The sequence below is a fragment of the Manis pentadactyla genome, chromosome Y, assembly GCF_030020395.1.
Source record: "Manis pentadactyla isolate mManPen7 chromosome Y, mManPen7.hap1, whole genome shotgun sequence".
Taxonomy (NCBI): Eukaryota; Metazoa; Chordata; class Mammalia; order Pholidota; family Manidae; genus Manis; species Manis pentadactyla.
In genome coordinates this window covers 21,208,260-21,230,078 of record NC_080039.1, presented here as the reverse complement: position 1 = coordinate 21,230,078, position 21,819 = coordinate 21,208,260, and the positions used below count along the sequence as shown (strand labels likewise).

The 21,819-nt window shown below is 39.5% G+C and overlaps 1 protein-coding gene across 1 annotated transcript in view; it reads right to left on the bottom strand.

Annotated features, from left to right (window-relative positions):
• Nucleotides 1–548: 548 nt before the first annotated feature.
• The window catches only part of LOC130682205 (transcription initiation factor TFIID subunit 1-like), a 144,453-nt gene continuing 123,182 nt past the window's right edge, over nucleotides 549–21,819 (bottom strand). The window contains exons 33-38 of the mRNA XM_057496335.1: nucleotides 9,642–9,709; nucleotides 9,185–9,301; nucleotides 5,995–6,120; nucleotides 4,705–4,861; nucleotides 3,906–4,083; nucleotides 549–1,261 (exon numbers count right to left, since the gene is read on the bottom strand). Coding sequence (XP_057352318.1) covers nucleotides 1,045–1,261; nucleotides 3,906–4,083; nucleotides 4,705–4,861; nucleotides 5,995–6,120; nucleotides 9,185–9,301; nucleotides 9,642–9,709 — 863 coding nt within the window. The 3' untranslated portion in view covers nucleotides 549–1,044. The remainder of the gene's footprint in view (nucleotides 1,262–3,905; nucleotides 4,084–4,704; nucleotides 4,862–5,994; nucleotides 6,121–9,184; nucleotides 9,302–9,641; nucleotides 9,710–21,819) is intronic.

Below are 21,819 nucleotides of genomic sequence, written 5' to 3'. Positions count from 1 at the left end.
AATAAAAAATAAATAAATAAAAATTAATAAATTACCTCCAGGAAGACTTTCCTGACTTTTTCAAACATGATCACTCCTCTATTTTTGCCTACCCTTTGTATCTAGCTTCTTAACTCATATCACATTATTGTAATAATTTATCAACACATTTTAAATCCCACTCCCCTTCCCCCAACTTCATGGTGAGCTCTTTGGGTAAAAGAAATGTGTCGTATTTACCTTTGTATCCCAAGGACCTGGTAGAGTGCTTATTCTGGAGCAGATGCTCTGTGACAAATCTGTTGAAGGCTTTATGTCTCTAGGAACATTTACTGAGTACCTACTATGCACAGAACGATATCCTAAGTATGAGAATAAATAGAAGACAATCTTTGCCCTAAGGAACTTATCATTTTCCTACTTTATCCCCTGGGGATAGGGGGACAGAACACACTTACATGGCAACTTTTTATTTCTGACACATAAGCTGTTGCAAAGATTTATGGTCATTTGAGCCTCAAATCCACTTAGGAACAAAGCACTACATAATCAAATAAAGCAACAGGCACTTTGTCCAACAGATATGTTTTTAGTGTGATACAGAGTCCACCACAATCCAATTCTCTGTCCCAGCAAGGGGGCTGTCACCTGTTCCAGCCTACAAATTAGAAAATTGAGATGATACCATTCTTGAAGAATTTCTAATACATCAAGAGGACATAAAGTTATTAGTCCTTTCATAATTTCCCTCCCTCCACAGGGAAAAATGATACCAAGAGCAATTAAATGGAATTAAAGTTGGCTCTAGAGATGGAGGAGATTGCTCTCTTTTTCTTAGTAGTAGGGGAAGGGGGTTGCTTTTAAATCGAAGTGTGGTGATGTTTCCCCAGGAAGATAAGGAGAGGTGATCTGTTATCATTTACTTACTACTCTTAAAAGGCTAAGGTGTTAGTTAACCTGGTGTTTTCAGGATCAGACACTGTACATATATAAATAAATTGGGGAAAGGTGAACCACCTAGGCTGGAGAACAGGGAAGGCTGACCAAGGAGGCCCAAAGGAAGCCTCATTCATCAGAGTCCAAGTCACTGTCCTCAGCAATGGAGTGGAAATCCTCACTGTCCTCCTCGTCCTCTGACAGTTGAACCTGGCTTAGTATGCTCGGCCCAGAGCGCTGCTCTTCCTCCTCATCTTCTTCCTCTGATACCTCATACCCAACGATGCTGCTGAAGCTTGTGTCTTGGGTGTTCGACTTGGGATCAGGCTCCTCATAGCTCCCATAACTGAGAAAAAAACATGTCATCTCTTAAGCTCAGGCACTGTCCTCTAGCTGACCAGTCCCATTCTTAATGCCACCAAGGGATCATCCCATCTCACCTCCCCTGGACACTAAAATGACTGATTCTGGACTATTCTACTCTCTTTGGACTATTCTCTCTCTGGACCCAAGAGAAAAATGATCCTGTTCAAAAACATCAACTAGCCAGCTTCATATAAACAAGCACCTGAATCAAACTCTCCTCCCTCAACGACACACTTCCTGCTGACATGACCATAAATGCTGGCAACCTGTTTCACCTACCACTTACAGCGTCACTGATCTACAAATCCAGTTAGTCAACAGTACTGAAGATTCTACCTCTTCAATGTATCTTGTATCTACGCCCTCCTTTCCATCCCTACTTTGCCTCACTTAGCTTAGTCCTTTGATTTCTCTGGCCTGCATCACTGAAATCCAATTAATTCGTCATGCTTCTACCAGAATGCTCTTTATTTTTTTTTGTTTGTTTATTTTTAATTTTACTTAAAAAATCAAAAAAGTAATGCAAGTTCACTAGTCAAAAAAATTAGAATGTACACCAGAAAAAAAGAAAAAAATCACCAATAACTCCACCACCCAGAGATAAAACTTTTGGTATAGACCTTCCAATTTTTTTCTAGCACTTTGCTTAGATACTTAAACATTTTTTTTCACAAAATTAGAGTACTCTACATACTCCTCAGGCGTCTTTTTTTTTTTTTTACTAATAATTATGACGAATAGCTTTCCATATCAATAAACACACATCTATAGCATCATTTTAATAGCTGCATGGTATTCCATCTATGGCTGTAACATGATTTAACAGTGTTTCACTGGGACACTTAAGCTGTCTCCAATTTCCTCACTATTAGAAACAATGCTGTGATGAACATCCTTGTACAAACATCTTGATGAAAGTGCATAGAATAAATTCCTAAACATGGAAATTTGGGGCCTAAGGGGATGCACATTTTTAAGTTTTTGATTTATAATGATAAATTGTTATACCTCTCTTCTGCCCACCCCATTTTATCAATTTACATTTCAACCAGTCATTTGCAAATGTCTTTTCCAACACCAGGCGTAGGCATTATCATTCATTTAAATCGTTGTCAATCTCATAGGTAAAAAATTACATTTCATGGTTTTATTGCCTTTCTTTAATTCTTATGGAAGTTGTTTTTTCATATATTTATTGGCCATTTGCATTTCTTTTGTGAATTATTAACTCAAGTTATTTTGAACATTTGTCTTTTGGGGCACAGAGCAATCTTTCCAAAATGGAGACCTGATCATACTATACCCTCACAATCAGCGTCTACCCAAAATGTTCAGGCCCTCGTGACTTAGTCCTTACCAACCTCTTTAAATGATCTCTATCACATGAATAATGTATCAAAAGCTGCAGTCACATGAGCTACTTGCATTCCCTACAAGTGCTTCATGCCCCTGTATCTTCCAACGAGCTGTTCTTGTTCTCCAGAGTGCCTTTTGCTTTCTTCTTCGTCTAGCTAATTCCTACCCTGATTCAGCTCAGCTTCTTTCTCCACCCAGCTCACCTTCCCTGCTCCTACCCATGTCCCAGAAAATCTTATGGCTACCTATCATAGCACATTTCATGCTGCACTGTGACTATCTGTTTACCTGTTTCAGGTATCCCACTAGACTGCATTCTTTGAAGGAAGGGACCACATCTTAGTTGCTTTTGTACTCGTGATAAGTATTTGATAAATGAATAAATATTTTAGCTGTTTGCCAGACACCTCTGCCTACATACGTCATATGTACCTTAAATCCAACATGTCCAAAAACAAATTATTTTTTTCTTCCTTTCCTACCTCATCTAATACTTGTTCCTACTCTGTCCTCTTTCAGTGAAATTTCCATTCATTATATAACTAATCTCCTTACCTCCTAAATCCAATTGATCTACTCTTCAAATAGCTCTTGAACACATCCCTTTCCTTTTACCCCTGCTTCTAACTGATCCCAGTTGAGATCCTCATCATTGTCCTGGAATTACTTATTTAATACACAAATTTTATGTTGCTTCCTTTTTCTCAAAGTGATGATTCTATTACCCAAAACTGAAATTTCTGAGCATGCCATTTAAGATCCTCTTCAATCCAGTCCCTTGCTACTTCTGGGGCCACAGCTCCCAACACCGCTTCTCTGGAACAAACTTTGTTATATTTCTGTGCCTTGAATCTATTCTATCTCTAAGAGTCCCCTCACCTGCTGCCACTTACAGTAGACTCCTATGCATCCTATAAGGCGCAGTTCAAATGATCCCTTGTCTGTGAAACTTTCCCTGATTACCCCAAGCAGAGTGAGAGACTCCCTTCTCAGTGATGCCTTCGCACTTTGTACTTAAGTTAAGCTATAGCACTTATTACATTGCATTTGTAATGATTTTCTTTTTATCAGTCTCTTCCACTAGACTGTGAGCTCCTCAAGGGCAGGATAGTCTTGCTACTTTGTATCCCCAAGGGCCTAGCAGAGTTCCTGGCCCTAGTAGGTGGCTCAGGAAATGTTTGATGGATGAAAAAAATCTGATGCTGGGCGCTTTGACATCAGAGCTGGGCAGTGATGCCACAGCCCTGTAGCATGCTGTGGTCAATTACCTGATGTTGCTATCCTCCAGACCAGGAGAAGCCTCCCCACCATCTCCCTCATAGGACATCATGTTTTCTTCATTTTCCAGGCCCATGCTTGTGTTCTCTTGAAGCATGCAGGGCTGTTTGGGTCTTATCCCACCAGATCCCACATCGGAGTCACTTCCACTTTCACTCAGCTGGATAGCTGTGAAAAGAGACAGACCCTGAGATAAGCTTGACAGAAGTACCATCTTTGTCTTGGTCTTCCAAAACTAGTTACTTGCGTACATCTATATAGGCATCTTGCCTGGACTCCTCACATCCGAGGAATACAGACAGTCAACAGTGGCATGATCTGTGGTATGAAAACTGAGTTCAAACAATTATTCCTTCTTCCATCTCAGTCCAACCTACCTGTTTTTTCCCTATCATCTTTTCCTATACTTTTTCCCTGCCATTTTCATTAATCCACAAAACATCCCAAAGCAGGTCTTTTCCTCCTAATTTTCCTTCCCTACTATCCCATATAAGACATTTCTTCTTGTCTTTATCAAATATTCAAACCAAAGCTGCTACTTAGGCATTGCATTGCCTTTTCGCCTGTCATCTTTTATACCTTCTTCTCCTGTTTTATTTCCTCACTTCCTCTAAGGCTAAAGAATCTGATCACCCTATGAGTGAGTCTTCAGGCCTCTAAGGCCTATAAATGGAACTTCAACAGAAGAGCACCTTCTGGCAACAGCATATGAGGCCAAGAGCTTCTTATCCAGTCCTGAGGGTACTATGGTGAGCTACATAGGAACACAAGCAAAGGAACCAGCTTTACCAGAGAAAGGATTACTTCCTTCTTCTTCACTCCCAGCATCTTCCTCATCATCTTCTCCTTCAGACATAAGCAAATCCTCATACAGAACACTAGCTTCAGGTTGTTGCACAGTTCCTTCCTCTTCATCTGCAAGATCACCATCTGCATCTTCACTTTCCTGAATTAAGACCAGTTGCATGTCAAAGTCCCATCAACAGACCAAGTAAGAGACCAGAAGATGCCATCAGCCACCCTTGCTAGCAGTTTCATAGGAAGTTAAGTAATTGTGGTGGACAGACTTCCTGAGCTAGTTCCAAGGATTAAAGTCAGATTGGACCTCACTATGGAGACCCTCTGATACCTTGGGATTTGGTCTGCCTACCATGTAAGAGAGTAATGTAACCATAAACTTTCTGTAAGCATACTCACTGGGGCTGGAGTCTTAGGTTTCCCATCCTCCTCCTCCTCCTCCTCATACCCTTCAATATCCACATCAGAGACTTCCTCACACAGACTACCTCGGCCCTGGTGCATCTGAGTAAGGAACACAAATAGCACATCACTGAGGGACGTGCCTGTGGGATTTAACCAAGGGCTCTCACCCGGAACGATGCTCCTCACTGATATCCCAGTCAACCCCACAGTTAGTGGGGGCTGTTTACACAGCTTAAGGCATGTGTACTTCCCTCCATTTGTTCTTTGGAAGTCATGAGTAGGGTAAGAACACAAAGAACAGGAAGGTCCTTTGTCTCCTCTTACTGTATGACTATAAGAAGACTCTTCCTTTCTAACCCAGGCTTTCCTTAGCTTGTGTTGGACTCTGGGATAGAAAAACTCTCTAGGGTTTTTTCACTCGCCAGTGGAACCCTGACTGAGAAAAACTGATAGAGGATTTCTGGGTTCAGATCAGGAATATCTTCTGGAACCTCTAAAAAAGACCAATAATAAAATTTTAATTTTATTTTATACATATTTTTCATTCAGATTACAGCACACATAAGGTAAAGTAGCAGGGCGATTATTTTGAACTGTCTCTGAGGGCAGCTGGTCTCTCTAGTCACCTGTCAGGTTGCTCTGATGCCTCTTACACTTCCTTGAAGTTCTGCTGTGCCTGACTCTGCCCGTGGGGAGAGACAGAAGATGCCAGTCACATGATCTGCTACCATCCCACCTTGAAATTACATTTCTAAGCCTTCGTTCCCAGGGCCAAGGGGCACAATCATCTTTGACACCGGTCATATATTATCACTGTCATTGCTCCCCACCTCATAGCATACTACCAATCACAGAAAGATAAAAAGAAAATCCTACCTCTGTTACCTGCTTTTCTGGCGTGGCAGTAGGAATATCCAGGACAGACATATTGCTCTCATCTTGAAATACAGAGGCATCTCGAGACATACTGAGGGATGTGCTGTTATCATACAAATCAGGAGGCTGTGGCATAAATCATACAACTTAGCTTCTACTTAGGAAAGGGAGAAATACAGAGAACTCCCCCTTAAAATCTTCACTGCAGAAAAAGGTCATGCAGAATTATCTGATTTAAAGAGAAAACATAGTTTGGCACAGGTTTATGTAGACAGGTTTTTGGGAACCTTACAAATGTTGCTCATTCTAGCAGAGAGACATCTGATGCACATGATCAGAAGCCTGAAGTAGAAAACCATCAAAGCTATGGGACCATTCTATATCCTAACAGCCTTTCTGGTCAATAACCTAGTTTCTTCTAAGCCTTGCCTTAATATTGTTTTTAGGTCCAGGGCTTCAACCAGTGCTATTTTATTGTTTGGTTTGGAGATCTAATAGGAAATGGGATAAAGGAATTTTAACTACAACAAGAGCATGGAATGGTTTAATAGCTTATGAGCTCTTCAGAGGATTCTATGAGGCAAAATGGTGTGGTGAAAAGCCATGGGCTTTGGAATAAACTGCTCTGGATTCAAGTCCTGGCTCCATCACTTGCAAGCTGAGTAACCTTAACTAATTACTTACTCTAAAACTTGGTTTCCTCAATTGTAAAACCTACCTCACAAGGTTGTTGGAAGAACTAAGAAAGAGAATTGTTAAGCACCTTACCCAATGCCTGGTATTCAATAAATTATAGACCTCTTCTCTCTTCCCTCTCCTGAAGAGAACAGGGATTCAGCAAAAGGACTACTCAGTGACAGGAGGGCAAGCGGATCAATAAAGTACAGGCTGAGAAGTAGAGTTCTCTAAAAAGCTGGCTGAGGGCAGAAATATTATACAGCTATTTAAAAATCATGTTTTTAAAGACTACTCAATGAAATAAAGTGTTTGTAACATGAAAACAAGACAGAAAGCCATACTGACCATTCCACTTTAAAAATGTGTCTATAAAAGCATGCACATGTGTATAAACTCACACACACTCACATCACAGACTTGAAGGAGACACACCAAAATATTCACAGTGGTTGGTTTTGAGTGGCAGACTTGACTTTAGGTAATTTATTTATTCTTTATATTTCCCAATTTTTCCCAACGAACACATAATTTTGATCAACCAAAAATTCACATACATGATACTTTCTTTCATTTAAAAAGCAAACAAGTGAGGCTCATTGAGAAGAGGGTTTTGGAGAAAGAGAAGCAAGACAATTCAAATCATTACAGAGCAGGTAAACTAGCTCTGGAACGTAAGAGAAAATCAGGAATGAAAGGCTTTGTGGGGAACTGCAAAGTGAGCAGTTTTAGGTAAAGGGTTAAGTCGAGTGTATCACACAATGACAAGCTAGGTGGAAACAGTTGAGTGAAAAATGCATTATTGAATACCACCATTTACAGCTGTTAGTAAAGTATTACTCTTATGTTTCTATACAACTAGACTTGTATAATGCCTGGTCAAACTTTTGCAAACACTCTTTGATTAAACATTTGGGTCAGAAGAGTAGTAATGAGTAAGGACCATCACTCATGTGCATCTTCCTCAGGTTAAAAGGTAATGAATTGGGTTTACTATTTTAAAATGTATATATAAGAGTGAAGGCAACAATGAGAGGGTAAGCTAGAATGATGCAGCAGCAATCTACACCGCAACCTTCCCAGGAGATCCTCTAACTGCACTAAGCAATAGCTACTGCTCAAGCAGGATTAACAGTTTCCAGCTTTTCCTCAGCTCTTTCAGGTAGTGTGGGAAGGGTAGGGAAGAAACGGGAGATGGCTTTTAGGTTTAAGGCTTTGACTCACCCAACGACTAGGTTTACACTGTTATAGACTACAGCAAACCATGCGCCACAGATTGGTTCATCTCTCCTGGGAAATGGTGGCTAAAACCCAGGCTTTAACTTACCAGAAAGGGCCTTGTGGAAGCTATGGGCCTATTAGATCCCTCAGTAACCTAGGTTTGGGGTGAACAAGAAAGTAAAAGATAGATAGATAGAGTGCATAAATGAGATACAGACAGCAATAATCCAACAAAGATAACATAGGTCACATTATTAGTTTAGAGTAAAACCTCAGTAGAATGAAAAAAAGTTTTCCAGTGGAAATTAGGAGAATTTTGCATTCAAAGATTTGGTTGAGTCTGAAGGGGCCTCTGAGGACTTTGTGGACAACTTTCATACAGATAAGGAAACATTTACTGAATGTCTACTATGTGCAAGGCAAACAGGCCTATTTAATATTTACAACCATTTTGAGAAATATACTTTAGAGAAAAATAAACTGGGTTAGAGAGGTTAACTTAGCACCTCAGGCTCACAAAGCTAGGTAATAGCAGAGCTAAGATCCAAACCCATGCCTGTTTTATCCAAACTTCATGTGCTTCCCACTTTACCATAGTGCCTCCAATTGAGAAACCAAGCACCAGTTGTATTCTGGTAAGTCCATTCCTTCAAATACGCCAGCCCTCTAAGAGTATAGTATAGGTGAAATATACTTAGTATATATTTAAGGGTCAGAACAGAGAGACTAAACATTTCTTATTAATCTTGCTTTCTAAATCTTTTGACATGGAAATTAAGGAATATTATAAATGTTATCTATCTTGATTTTTAAGGAAAGGGAGCCAATCCAGGAAAATGGGTGACATCTGAGCTACACTAAGATGGGGATGAGTAATCAGGCATCTATAAGGAACAGAAACAATGTGGCCCACATCTATAACTAAGTCTATACTTAGTTATATAGGCTCTAGGATGTCCTAGAGCCCCAGTTCATGGGCAAGAGGGCTCCAGAGACTCAAAAGGATGCCTCTGGCCATAATGGTCAGGAATCTGGTATTCCTAAATACTGCCTGAACGACAAACACCCCACCCCACTCATTCATTCCATATCTGCCTCTCTTGGATTCAACAAGGCCACCAAGACCGATGGCCCTCACTCACCTTAGCCTATGAGAAGACAAGAAAGGACACAAAAGGCATATGAAGAGGAAGGACAGAGAAGAAGGGTATCGCAGTCAATACATCTGTTATGCTCCCAACTTCCCAAACCAATAAGAAAAATCTAAGAGGAAGTTGCTAGTCCTCTGACTCACCTGGGATGTGTAAGGGCCTCGAATCATGGGGTCCAAGCTTTCTAAATCTGCTCCCTCCAAAGCTGCTTCTTTAGCTGTACAAATATCCTTCTCAAGTTGAGTCAAATGCTCATCATACTGAGAAATAAAGAAAATTGGTGAATTCATTCAACGTGTGCTTTAGACCCTGGATATACAAAAGTAAACAGAGCAGACAAAATTACCTGTCTTTATGGAGCTGCTATTCTAGTGGAAGAACACATATGAAAATCAAAATAAGTAATTGTATAGTTTGATAAAACATTTAATGCTAAGGAGGAAAATAAAGCACGGAAGGAAACACGGGATGTGGGGTGAGGGTGGGGGTGGGACGTTACATTTTAAAATTCGACAGGCAGGGAAGGCAGACCTCCTCAGACAAGGCAACAAAGGGATTCCAGAAAGCTGGATTTCAAGGGGACCTCCTCTTAGCACCTACCTCAGTCAATGTCTGGTAACAGATGTTCACAATCTCCTGAGCAGTCTTAGTATACTGACTCTCAGGCCCTACAGATGAAAAAGGAAATGTTATTAATTTTGTAGACTTCAGTTCCAGAAATTGAGATTCTACAACCTACAGTAGTTGTCCCATTATCCCAGACCCCAAAAATCATGCTTCAGTTTTAACTTGAACTTCTGCTCTGCTTTTGAAGGTGAAAATTTTCAAACACATACAAAAACAGAGACATTTATATAATGAACTCTCATGTACCCATCACCCAGCTTCAATGATTACCAATACATGGTCAAGTTTATTTCATTTATAACTAAACCTTCACACTGTTCCAAAATTATTTTGAAACAAATTCCAGTATTATGTTATTTCATTCATAAATCAGTATGTGTCTTTAAAGACTCTTAAAAAAATAACTATGATATTATAATGGCAGTACATGTCATTATACATGTCAAAACCCTAAAAATGTGCAACATCAAGAGTGAACCCTAATGTGAACTATGGGCTTTGGGTGATAATGATGTGTCAGTTCAGGTTCATCAACTATAACAAATGTATCACTTTGGTGGGGGATGTTTATAATGAGGGAGGCTACATGTGGAGGGGTCACAGGGTATATGGGAACTCTGCAGCTTCTGTTCAAGTTTGCTCTAAAAAATAAAGTCTATATAAAAAAAGAAAAACCAAGCCAACTATGTAACATCTAAAATAATTAACAGTAATTCTTCAATATTATTAAACAGCTAGTCAACATTCAAATTTCTCCAACTGTTTCATAAATGCTTTTCTACATCTCATTTATTCGCATCAAAATCCAAGTAAGATCCACACACTGCATTTGGCTGATGTGCCACTTTAAAGCACACGTACCTATCAGGTAATTCTTAACAAAACCATGTAGCTAGCTCCCATATGGCCTTTGTCACAAGTTGCAAACTGGTGGCCTGCAGGTCAATCCAGTTTTGTTCGGTCCACATAAAAAATCAGTTCAGTTTGTGAAAATGGACTGAGGTGTATACCCCTAATATACACGGTTTTTTGGTCTATAAATTACACCTCAATAAAAGGGTTTAAGAAACTTGGCTGCCAATCATAAGGTTTCATATAAATATCCAAAGTCTGGCTTCTCTTAAATAATTTAAAGGTGTGGCAACAGAGTCAGCATTCCCACAAGGCACCAATGGGCTGGAGTAGAGTAGAAGCTGCCCCTTTTAGGTAACGCAGGGGTTCTCCAAGTTACCACAGCAGAGCCCACCAGTCTGCTTAACTCATTTATGCCTGGACCCTGAAGGCATGTGAGGTTTTGATCCCTTCCTTAAGGGCTTCCTAATATTCTTTAATATACTGTTCAGTCACACATTCATTCACTCATTCATTCATTCATGGATTGAATTCATTTGGATTGAATTCCTTCCTTCCTTCCTTCATAACACATTACAGAGAACCTTCTACGTGCCTGGCTTTATACCATGAAATGAGTAAGACATACACTATGCCCTCTAGAAGCTTAGAGTCTAGTATAGTGAGAGAGACTATAAACAAACAGGGTGATACAATGCAGTAGAAAAGCATACACAGGGTTAGGCACGGAGGAGGAAGTGGCCAATTCTGGGAGATAAGAGAGAAAAAGGAATAAAGGAAAGGCTCCACAGAGGAGCTAATCCCTGAATTAAACCTACTGTTTATCAGAATGTAAAGGATAAAAAACATACACATGTGCCTGTGAAGTTTTCATGCCATACCTACTTGATTATTACAAGTGATTATACAATTAAGTCTCTTTCAGATAAAAGCTCTCACAAGTATAGACCATCTAATCTTTAAAAGATATAAAATAACGTTGTGTCCTCACACAGGCTGACTGACTGTAACAAACACAAATACAACAGAAAGAAAACTAAAGAAAGTCATCTATCCAGGTATTTAGGACATAAATAAAAGCCAGCCATAGCTGGCTTATAATCAAGAATATTTTGAGTGACGGAAGACTGCAACTCAAGTTTTCTAGAGTTCTAATCTCCCAGGGTCATCAGTAGGTTGGTCCCCAAAATACTGATGGTGACAGACTGCCAAAGTTATCAGAAAAGCTTTCATCTTAACAGTGATGCATGATGCCAGAGAAAACAGACTGCGTACCAGTCACGGGCTGCCTTCACCGGGCCAGTACAACATCAGCTTCGGAAAGTGTACTGGCTGTTTTACCTATAGGGATCTGCCCCATGGCTAAAATTCCAGCATACTGATTAATAATTTCGCCCTTAGTATACTTCAGTTTTGAAACTTAAACATGAACTAACCCTTCAGTATCGCAACAGTCTCATTTATAATACAGGGAAAAATCACTTTCATAATTTGCAAAATTTTCTCTTACTTTAAACCATTCTGAAGATGGGACCTGTTCTCTCCCTATTTTCTTTGGGACACTCAACTCTGAAGAAATACCTAATAATACCAGCAGAATATGAAAAAATACAGTTTACATAGCTGATACACTTGTCTTGTGTTCTGATTACTAGCTGTTTGTGTCTCATCTCAGTTTCTGACAATCCATGTTCTCAAGGGTTACAAGGTTTAAACTATTTACCTCTATGACTCTACTATATATGCAAAGTAGCATTTAAGTTAGTTTTGATTAAACATGGTGGTGGAGTTGGGAAACGACTGTTAACACCACTGAAAAGGGATAAAAATACCCAGATGTTTCCTTATCTCTACCTCTACCAGGAATTCTTGAATGGGGGGGGTAATGAAAGAGCAATACATGAACCTCCTGAAACTGTAAACAAAATTATATATGTAATATACATTTTTCTGGATAGAAGACCTGTGGTTTTCCATGAGACTCTCAAAGGAGTCCATAACCCCTCCCCCCACCCCACCCCATATAAAGCTAAATATATCACTCTATATATTCTCCAGCAATCAGAAGCTTCCTAAAATTAGAACAATTAGCTTTAGGTGTCACAGCTTATGAAGAAAAGGAGTCCAGTAAAGAGACACACAAAGCTAACAGGGCCTCTGTGGGAATAATAAAGTTATTGGGGTAAATAGCGTGTGGGGAAAAAGATTAAGTAGAAACCGAATCCCAAGTTCCCAGTCCGTAAAGGGCTACTACATGGAAAATGAGAACTCACAGAGTAGTTTCCAGAATTACATGAAAATGAGAATGAAAAATAAGTTCAACTATGAATTATCACTGGTCCTACAGGAGAATAAGCTACCCATTTACAAAAAGAAATGTTTTCTGAATATATTTTGCTTCTCCGTCTCTTCTTATTAAATCATAGCAAAGCAACTGTAAATACCTTGTCAAAGAAATACATTTGTTTATATTTTGCCTCACTTCAAACAAGGATTGTCAGCAGCCTACATATTATTCAAATCTCAATGTTCTTAAATAGTGTAATTCCAATGGCAGCTTGGGAAAGCTGATGTTCTACCAAAATCAAGAAAACTCCTTCTGTCACTTCTAAGCTAATTTACCTATTCAGTGAGGTAAGGAGAAGACAGGAAAGTTTTAAGATTTGTGGTTCTATTTAGAGAAAGCACGTATTATTGCTATCTGAAAGGTCTCAGAGAAAAAGCCCAGTCTAGTTGGTGAGCAATACTGTACAACAAGGGAGAGGTTTGTGATCACTTCTAAGCTCACATTTCCTTTGGGAGCTTTTACATCAACATTAAAAGTAACCTTCCTCCATAAGAAAATGAGTAGTCTGCCAAAACAAGCATAAATTAGCATAAATTATTAATGAGGGAGATTATGCATGTGTTCCAATGTGAATCACTAAAACTGAAAAATAAAATCTCAGCATGACAGAAAGCTTTTTCAGAAAAAAACAAGTGCCAGATTTAAAAAGAAGAGAAAAAAATCTGCACAGCTAATTTCTAAAAAACTATAATTACCAAATTTAACTACACACAATCCACAGATCCAAGAGATGAGCTTGGCCTTTCCCAATTCATAGATACATTATCTCAAAGTAGGTCCAGAAAAAAGTAAAAAGAAAAGTGAATCTAATCTTCCAGACTTCAGCTAGGCTCTTTACTATTATGCAGAAGTTGGATCAAATGAAAGTTAAGATTCTTAGTTTCTGACATAAAAGGTCTGATCTCTCAAACTTGAGTAATGAACCTCAGTCAGAATCTGGACTAGAAACTCAAGAGGCTAGAAACTATCCAGAGGGGAACTGGGGTAATAAATCTCACTTGGCAAGGCTAGGATTTACATTCAGGACCTACCCAAAGAAAAGCCCCAGCTGCCTGAAAATGTTTTTTTTCCCCCAAATGAACTATCATTCCACTTAGCAACTTTAACAATATATATACAGCTTTGTCTAAACATACCCATTCACATCTCTACAACAATTAGAAAAATAATACAGGCACATCAAAACACCTTTTCCTGTAGAATACAATTTACAATAGGGCTTGACTCTTCATTTTTCAGCACTTACTATAAGCCAGGTACAGTGCCAACAAGCTCTAGTGACACAAAGATAAAACATTTAAAAAAAACAGAACAATAACAACAAAAAAAAAAACAAGAGACAGGTCCTTATCCTTGATGCCCTTCACGGCCTCATGAAGAACATGTACAGAAACTCCTAATCTCAGTAACGCACAAAGTACTATGGGATGATAGAGAAAGGAGCACCCATGTCAGAGAATGAGACAGTTTTAAACAACACTTCATTAAAGTTGTTCTCAGCAAGTCAACAATGATACACAAACTGTCAAATCCAATGAACATTTTTCAAACTTGAACTTAGAAGCCCTGTGTTAAATATGCAACTGAGAATCACTTCTTCCTCGAAACTCTCTAATCCTGTGTTTTCTATAATACCATTTTCCACTCTTTCCTGGTACTGTGCCTCTATCTTTGGCCATTACTTCATTCAGTAGCTATTTACTCAGCATCTACTATATGCCAAGCATTATCCTAAGCTGTAGGGGTATTAGGCAGACACATCTGGCTTTCACAGAGCTTACAGCAATCACTTAATAGATTTAGATCACTAAGTCTAGCTGTGCCCATTTTTCTTTCTACACTCTTCACACAACTCCACACGATGCTGAACTACAATAGCTTATATAGAATAAACATGGGGTAAGTTAACATTGATTGATATCCCTCATGGTAAGGTTTTGTTTTGTTTCTCCTAGCACTACATGATTGCTCTGAAAATACATTACAGAAACTTCAAGGCTGAAGGAAAGCATGTTTTTCTGTATCTCCTTTTCCTAACAAACAACCTTTATTGTCCCAAATGGTAATTTAAAAAAAACATGGACTTGATTATGGGATTAAAGATGCCACTGTGAGAGGTGACACAGAGACCTCCTTCCAAAACCACGTAAAATACAAAAATATAGTTAATACAGATAATCCTAAAAGAGCAATAGGAAAGAAGGCGGTGCCAGACTGCACACACCTGGGGAAAAGACAAGACCTCACAGAACAGGATAACATACCAAAGCCATGATCTGGAGGGACCCAAGCCCTTCATCCACCCAAGCTCACCGGCGGCAGGAAGAGAAACAGAGCAGGGAGAGGGCAGAGGCCTGGGACTGCTGAACAGCCAGCCCTGGATATCTGCTTTGGGAGCACAAACCTACATTGCATTGTGCTCTGGAGATTGGTGGGGTTGGAAAGCTAAGACAGGTGGACTACGTGGAGAGACTGAGATTCCAGCTGTTTGTGGAAAACAGGGATCCACATCTCGCTGCTCTGGAACAAAAGAAAGGCAGGCAGTCTGAGAGACTTCCTAACAGTGAGAGAGAGGGCTGCTAAAGGGGCAAGGATTGCACACAGCTTGCTGCTCAGGAGAAATGACAGGTGGACAAAACTGTACAGGCACACTCTGCCCAGCAGGCTGGAAACTTTCAGGAGCTTCAGGCGCTCCATCCCCCTGCCTGGCTTATTAGCTGCCAGGACCCCGACCGTGATATACAGCCTGCTGCACCTTCCTCCTGGACTGCTGGCACCGGCTCACAAACAGGCAAACGCTATGGAAGCATCAGACCAGCCAGAGGGAGGCCCCGCTTACGGCAGCTACAAATCCAAAGCACAGAGGCTTACACTTGTGTGCTCGGCCCACTGGTTCAACAGTGGAGACAGGCACAGCAGATGGGAATCAAGAAATAGCGCTTTCCTACCCCCAGGCACCAGGGCCACTCCCCTGCAACCCCCAACATCATTCCAGGGACTGAGGAGCTCCAGAAATTAGAGCTTCTGTGCACTAGAGGGCGCCACATACAAATATGAAACACCAAAGGAACCTGGTTCAGAAGGATACATCACAAGCACCAAAAAAAGGCCTAAGTGAAACTGAACTCACTGATCTTCCTGAAAGAGAATTCAAAATAAAAATCATAACCATGCTCATGGAGGTAAAGAAAAATATTCAAGACCTCACAGACGAATTTAGATGGAGATTCATCTCTTAAGAAATCCCATATCTGAAGTGAAACATATGATGGAGGAATTTAAAAGCAGGTTAGATGTAGTAGAAGAGACGGTAAATGCAACAGAAACTAAAGAGGACAACAAAAAAGCTGAGGCACAGAGAGAAAAAAGGAACCCTAGGAATGAAAGAATATTGAGAGAACTGTGTGACCAATCCAAATGGAACAATGTTTGCATTACAGGGGTACCAGAAGAATAAGAGAGAGAAAATAGGATAGACAGTGTCATTAGGAGGTAATTGTTGAAAACTTCCCCAATCTGGGGTAGGAGATAGTATCTCAGGCCATGGAGGTGCACAGATCTCCCAACACAAGGCACCCAAGCATGAGAACACTAAGAAATAAAATAATTAAATGGAAATGTTCAAGGATAAGGACAGACCATTACAAGCAGCCAGAGAGAGAAAAAAAAGATCATCTACAAAGGAAAACCCAGCAGGCTATCATCAGACTTCTCCACAGAAATGTTACAGGCTAGAAGGGAGTGGCATGATATATTTAATGCAATGAAGCAGAAGGGCCTCGAACCAAGAATAATCTAAAAGCAAGATTATCATTTAAATTTGAAGGAGGGATTAAACAATTTCCAGACAAACAAAAGCTGAGAGAATTTACCTCCCACAAACTATCTCTACAGTGTATTTTGGGGGACTGCTATAGAAGGAAGTGTTCCTAAGGTAAACAGCTGTCACCAGAGGTAAGAAAATCAAAGTAGAGAAAGAAGAGATAATTACTATGCAAATATAAAATTAAATCAACTACCCCCAAAGTCAGTCAACGAATACACAGAAAGTACAGAATATGATACCTAATATATAAAGAATAGAGAAGGAAGAAAAAGGAATTTTAAAAAAAGAACCTTTAATTGTTTTTGTAACAGCATACCAAGTGAGTTAAGTTATTAGACCCTTAGATAGTAAGGAAGCTAACATTGAACCTTTGGTAACCAAGAATCTAAAGCCTACAATGGCTATACGTACATACCTATCGATAATCACCCTAAATGTAAACAGTCTGAATGCACCAATCTAAAGACATAGAGTCCTGAATGGATAAAAAAACAAGATCTATATATATACATATATATACATATATATACATATATATATACATATATATATATGTATATATATATATGCTGCCTACAAGGGATTCACTTCAAACCCAAAGATATACAAAGACTGAAAACTGAAGGGATGAGAAGATATATTTCATGCAACTAATAGGGAGAAAAAAGCAGGAGTTGCAGTACTTGCGGTACGGTGGGTGACTCAATAATTTATGGGTGAATGTAGTAAACCACATCGTTTTTCTTGTGAAACTTTTATAAGAGTGTATATCAATGACACATTAATAAAAAGAATTAAAAGAAAAAGAAAACATGGACATTTTTGTATTCCTAATATATTCTGCTGCATATTTGCTGACTGGCATATTGTTCTATTTCACTCACCACAAGTACAAGACTTTAAGTAAAGATGCTCCCTTACACCAAAGATTGATATAACACTATCTATGAGCTCAATACAGTATGTAAGAGAAGAGGGTTTGCTAGTAAGTTACAGACATCACATACCTAGCCTATACCCTAAAGAATTCTTGAACAAAGCAGTATTCTCAGGGAAATGAAATATCAAATGACAAAGGGAATGATAAAAGGGTGAGTCCAGAAAGAGGGTATAACCATTACAAATATATATGCACCCAATACAGGAGCACAAACATTTGTGAAGCAAAAACTAACAGAAATCAATTACCAATGGGCAATCTCCCTCTAATACAGCCACCGTACTCTTAAAAACAAAGGTAGATTTTTTTTGAGAAACCGTCGTAATAACATTCATTTAACTCTTGCCCTTTTGAGAGTCACACATGAACTAATTTTTCTTTTTTATTTATGATATAAAATTTTGCCTTAAGTTGCATACTTGAATTTTACAGATTAGTGAAGACTTTCAATATCACCAGTGTTGGAAAGGTTGTAGGGAAATAGGCATTTTCCCTCGCTGTTACTTTTACTATGAACAGGCACAATTTTTAGAACATAACTTCAGAACTTCTATTAAAATTTCCAATAGAAATTGTGGTATAAGTGCACAATGATATCAATGAAATGTAAAAATAGTAAAAAGCTACTTGCAAACCAGCATTACAGAAATAAATTAAATGCCGAACAGGTAATAGTTAAACAAATTATTACATATGTATCTATACTGTAGAAGACATTAAAGGATGATAGAGATCTCTAGTACTAACAATAAGACAGGGTGAGTAAAGAAGTCAATTCCCCGAAACTAGTATGTAGGTTTAACTCGATTCCTATCAAAGTCCCAGCAACAGTTTTTTGTAGATACAGACAAGATTCTTCTAAAATTTATGTGGAAAGGAAAAAGAATAGGAAAACAATTTGGAAAAAGAATAAAGTGAGGGGAATCACTCTATCTGATGGTAACACTTACACAGCATCAGTAACCACAACAGTGTGCAGAGGATAGATGCACAGACCAGAGAAGCTCAGGATGGCAGCGTGAGTAGAGCAGCAACAATCTCCTCCCAAAACAATATATATTTTTGAAAATACAACAAATGTAACTATGCCTAAAAGAGAGACCAGAAGATACAGTAAAACAGCCAGGCTACATGTACATCTGCAGCTCAGCATCTCATCAAAAGGGTAACATTCAAAGCCGTGACCTGGCGTGACCAGAGCACTCCTCCCACCCCACCCAGCTCACCAGCGGGAGGAAAAGAATTAGAGTGGGGAGGAAGTGGAAGCACAGGGCTGATAAATAACCAGCCCTAGTAATCTGCAGTGGGAGCACAGACAGACTTGCATGCTGTACTAGATATTACAGAAATGGAAACGGAAAATCCAAGACAGAGACTGCGAGCGGCTCCCCAGAGCCGAGTCCCTGGGACAAAAGAAAAGCAGGTGCTTTTTAAGTCTTAAAGGGGCAGGGGCTTCACAGCGGGATGGAATCGTCCTGGCACAGTCAGCCCAGCAGGCTGGGAATCCTAAGGAAATTGATGTGCCCTAGGCCCTGGAGGGTAACCCAGCCCTAAAGCCCATTGTGGCGATAAGCAGCCTGCCGTTCATTCCCCTCTGCCAGCGCTGCAAGCAAACAGGCAGACCAGCCACAGCTGGGGAGTAGCCAGAGCGACCCCGCCCACAGCAACCACACAGAGTCTCCTCCTAGCTTGTAGCTGCCCAGCACAGATAGAGGAAGCCGATCAAGGCAGGAAGGGGCACTGTTCCCACAGAAGAACACACGCTACGCATCCACAACTCCCCGCAGGGATCTAGGCTAGCCGGAGGGATGTGCCACCCACGGCAGCTCAGGAGATTATCCCAGACACTGCTCCCTACCTGTGAGTAACTGGCACAGGAAGGGGAGAAGGGTAAGGTGACCAGCAAGCAGGAAGGGACTTTGTTCTCCCACCTATCACATGCACCACCTGCTTATGACCACCTCCATCACCATGAAAAGGCAGAAGAATCTGGTCCAGTCAAGAATCACTCAGAAAACCCTACAGAGAGGGCCTGGGGAGACAGATATAACCAATCTTCTTCAAAAATAATTAAAAGTAAAGGTCATAGCCATGCTGATGGACCTGCAGAGAAATATGCAAGAACTAAGGGATGAAGTCAGGAGGGAAATAAAAGAAATGAAACCATCACTGGAAGGACTTAAGAGAAGACTGGATGAGGTGCAAGAGGCGGTTAATGGAATAGAAATCAGAGTATAGGAATACAGAGAAGCTGAGGCAGAGAGAGATGAAAGGATCTCCTAAAATATAAGAATATAAAGAGAACTCTGTGACCAATCCAAATGGAATAATATTCACATTATAGGGGTACCAGAAAAACAGGTGAGAGAAAAAGGGATAGAAAGTGTCTTTGAAGAAATAATTGCTGAAAACTTCCCCATACTGGGGTAGGAAATAGTCTCTCAGACCATGGAAGCACACAGAACTCCAAACAAAAGGGACCTAAGGAGGACAACACCAAGACATGTAATAATTAAAACAGCAAAAATCAAAGACAAGGACAGAGTATTAAAGGCAGCCAGAGAGAGAAAAAAGGTCACCTACAAAAGGAAACCCATCAGGCTATCATCAGACTTCTCAACAGAAACCTTACAGGCCAGAAGAGAACGGCAGGATATATTTAACACAATGAAACAGAAGGGCCTTGAACCAAGAATACTGTATCCAGCAAAATTATCATTAAAATTTGAAGGAGGGTTTAAACAATTTCCAGACAAGCAAAGTTTGAGGGAATTTCCCTTCTGACAAACCACCTCTACAGGATATTTTAAAGGGTATGCTCTAGATGGAAGCACTCATAAGACTAGAATAAAACACCTAACATATAAAGAATGGAGGAGGAAGACTAAGAAAGGAGATAAATAAACAATCATCACACTGTGTTTATAATAGATTAATAAGAGACTCAAGTTAGACAGTTAGATACTCAAGAACTACCCTTGAAATTTTGGTAATCACAAATCCAAAGCTTGCAATGGCAGTAGGTATGTATCTTTCGATAATCACCCTAAATGCAAATGGACCAATGAAAAGACACAGAGTAACTCATCCATATGCTGCTTACAAGAATTCACCTCAAACCAAAAGACATACACAGACTAAATGTCAAGGGATGGAAAAACATATTTTATGCAAACAATAGGGAGAAAAAAGCAGGGACTTCAATAGTTGTATCAGAAAAAATAGACTTCAAAACAAAGAAAGTAACAAGAGATAAAGAAGGACATTACATAATGACAAAGGGAATGATAAAGGAGTGAGTCCAGAAAAAGGATATAGCCATTAGAAATATATATGCACCCAATATAGGAGCACCAACATTTGTGAATCAAAAACTAACAAATCAAGGAGGAAATAGAACGTAATGCATTCATTCTAGGAGACTTCAATACAACATTCACTCCAACGGTCAGATCCACCAAACAGAAACTAAGTAAGGACACAGAGGCACTGAACAACACACTAGAACAGATGGACCTAACACACATCTACACAACTCTACTCCCAAAAGCAGCAGGATACACATTCTTCTCAAGTGCACACAGAACATTCTCCAGAATAGACTACATACTAGGCCACAAAAAGAGCCTCAGTAAATTCAAAAAGATTTGAAATACTACCAACCAACTTCTCAGACCACAAAGGTATAAAACTAGAAATAAATTGTACAAAGAAAACAAAAAGGCTCACAAACAAATGGATCCTTAACACTATGCTCCTAAATAATCAATGGATCAATGACCAAATTAAAATAAAGATCAAGCAATATACGGATATAAATGAAAACAACAGAACAAAGCCCCAACTTCTGTGGGACGCAGCAAAAGCAGTCTTAAGAGGAAAGTGTATAGCAATCCAGGCATATTTAAAGAAGGAAGAACAATCCCAAATGAATAGTCTAAAGTCACAATTATCTAAACTGGACAAAGAAGAATAAAACAACAAATGAGGCCCACAGTCAGCAGGAGGGACATTAATAAAGATCAGAGAAGAAATAAATAAAATTGAGGATAATAAAACAACAGAAAAAAATTTATGAAACCAAGAGCTTGTTCTCTGATAAAATAAACAAATCAGATAAGCCCCTAGCCAGACTTATTAAGAGAAAAAGAGAATCTACACAGAACAGAAATAGAAATGAGAAAGG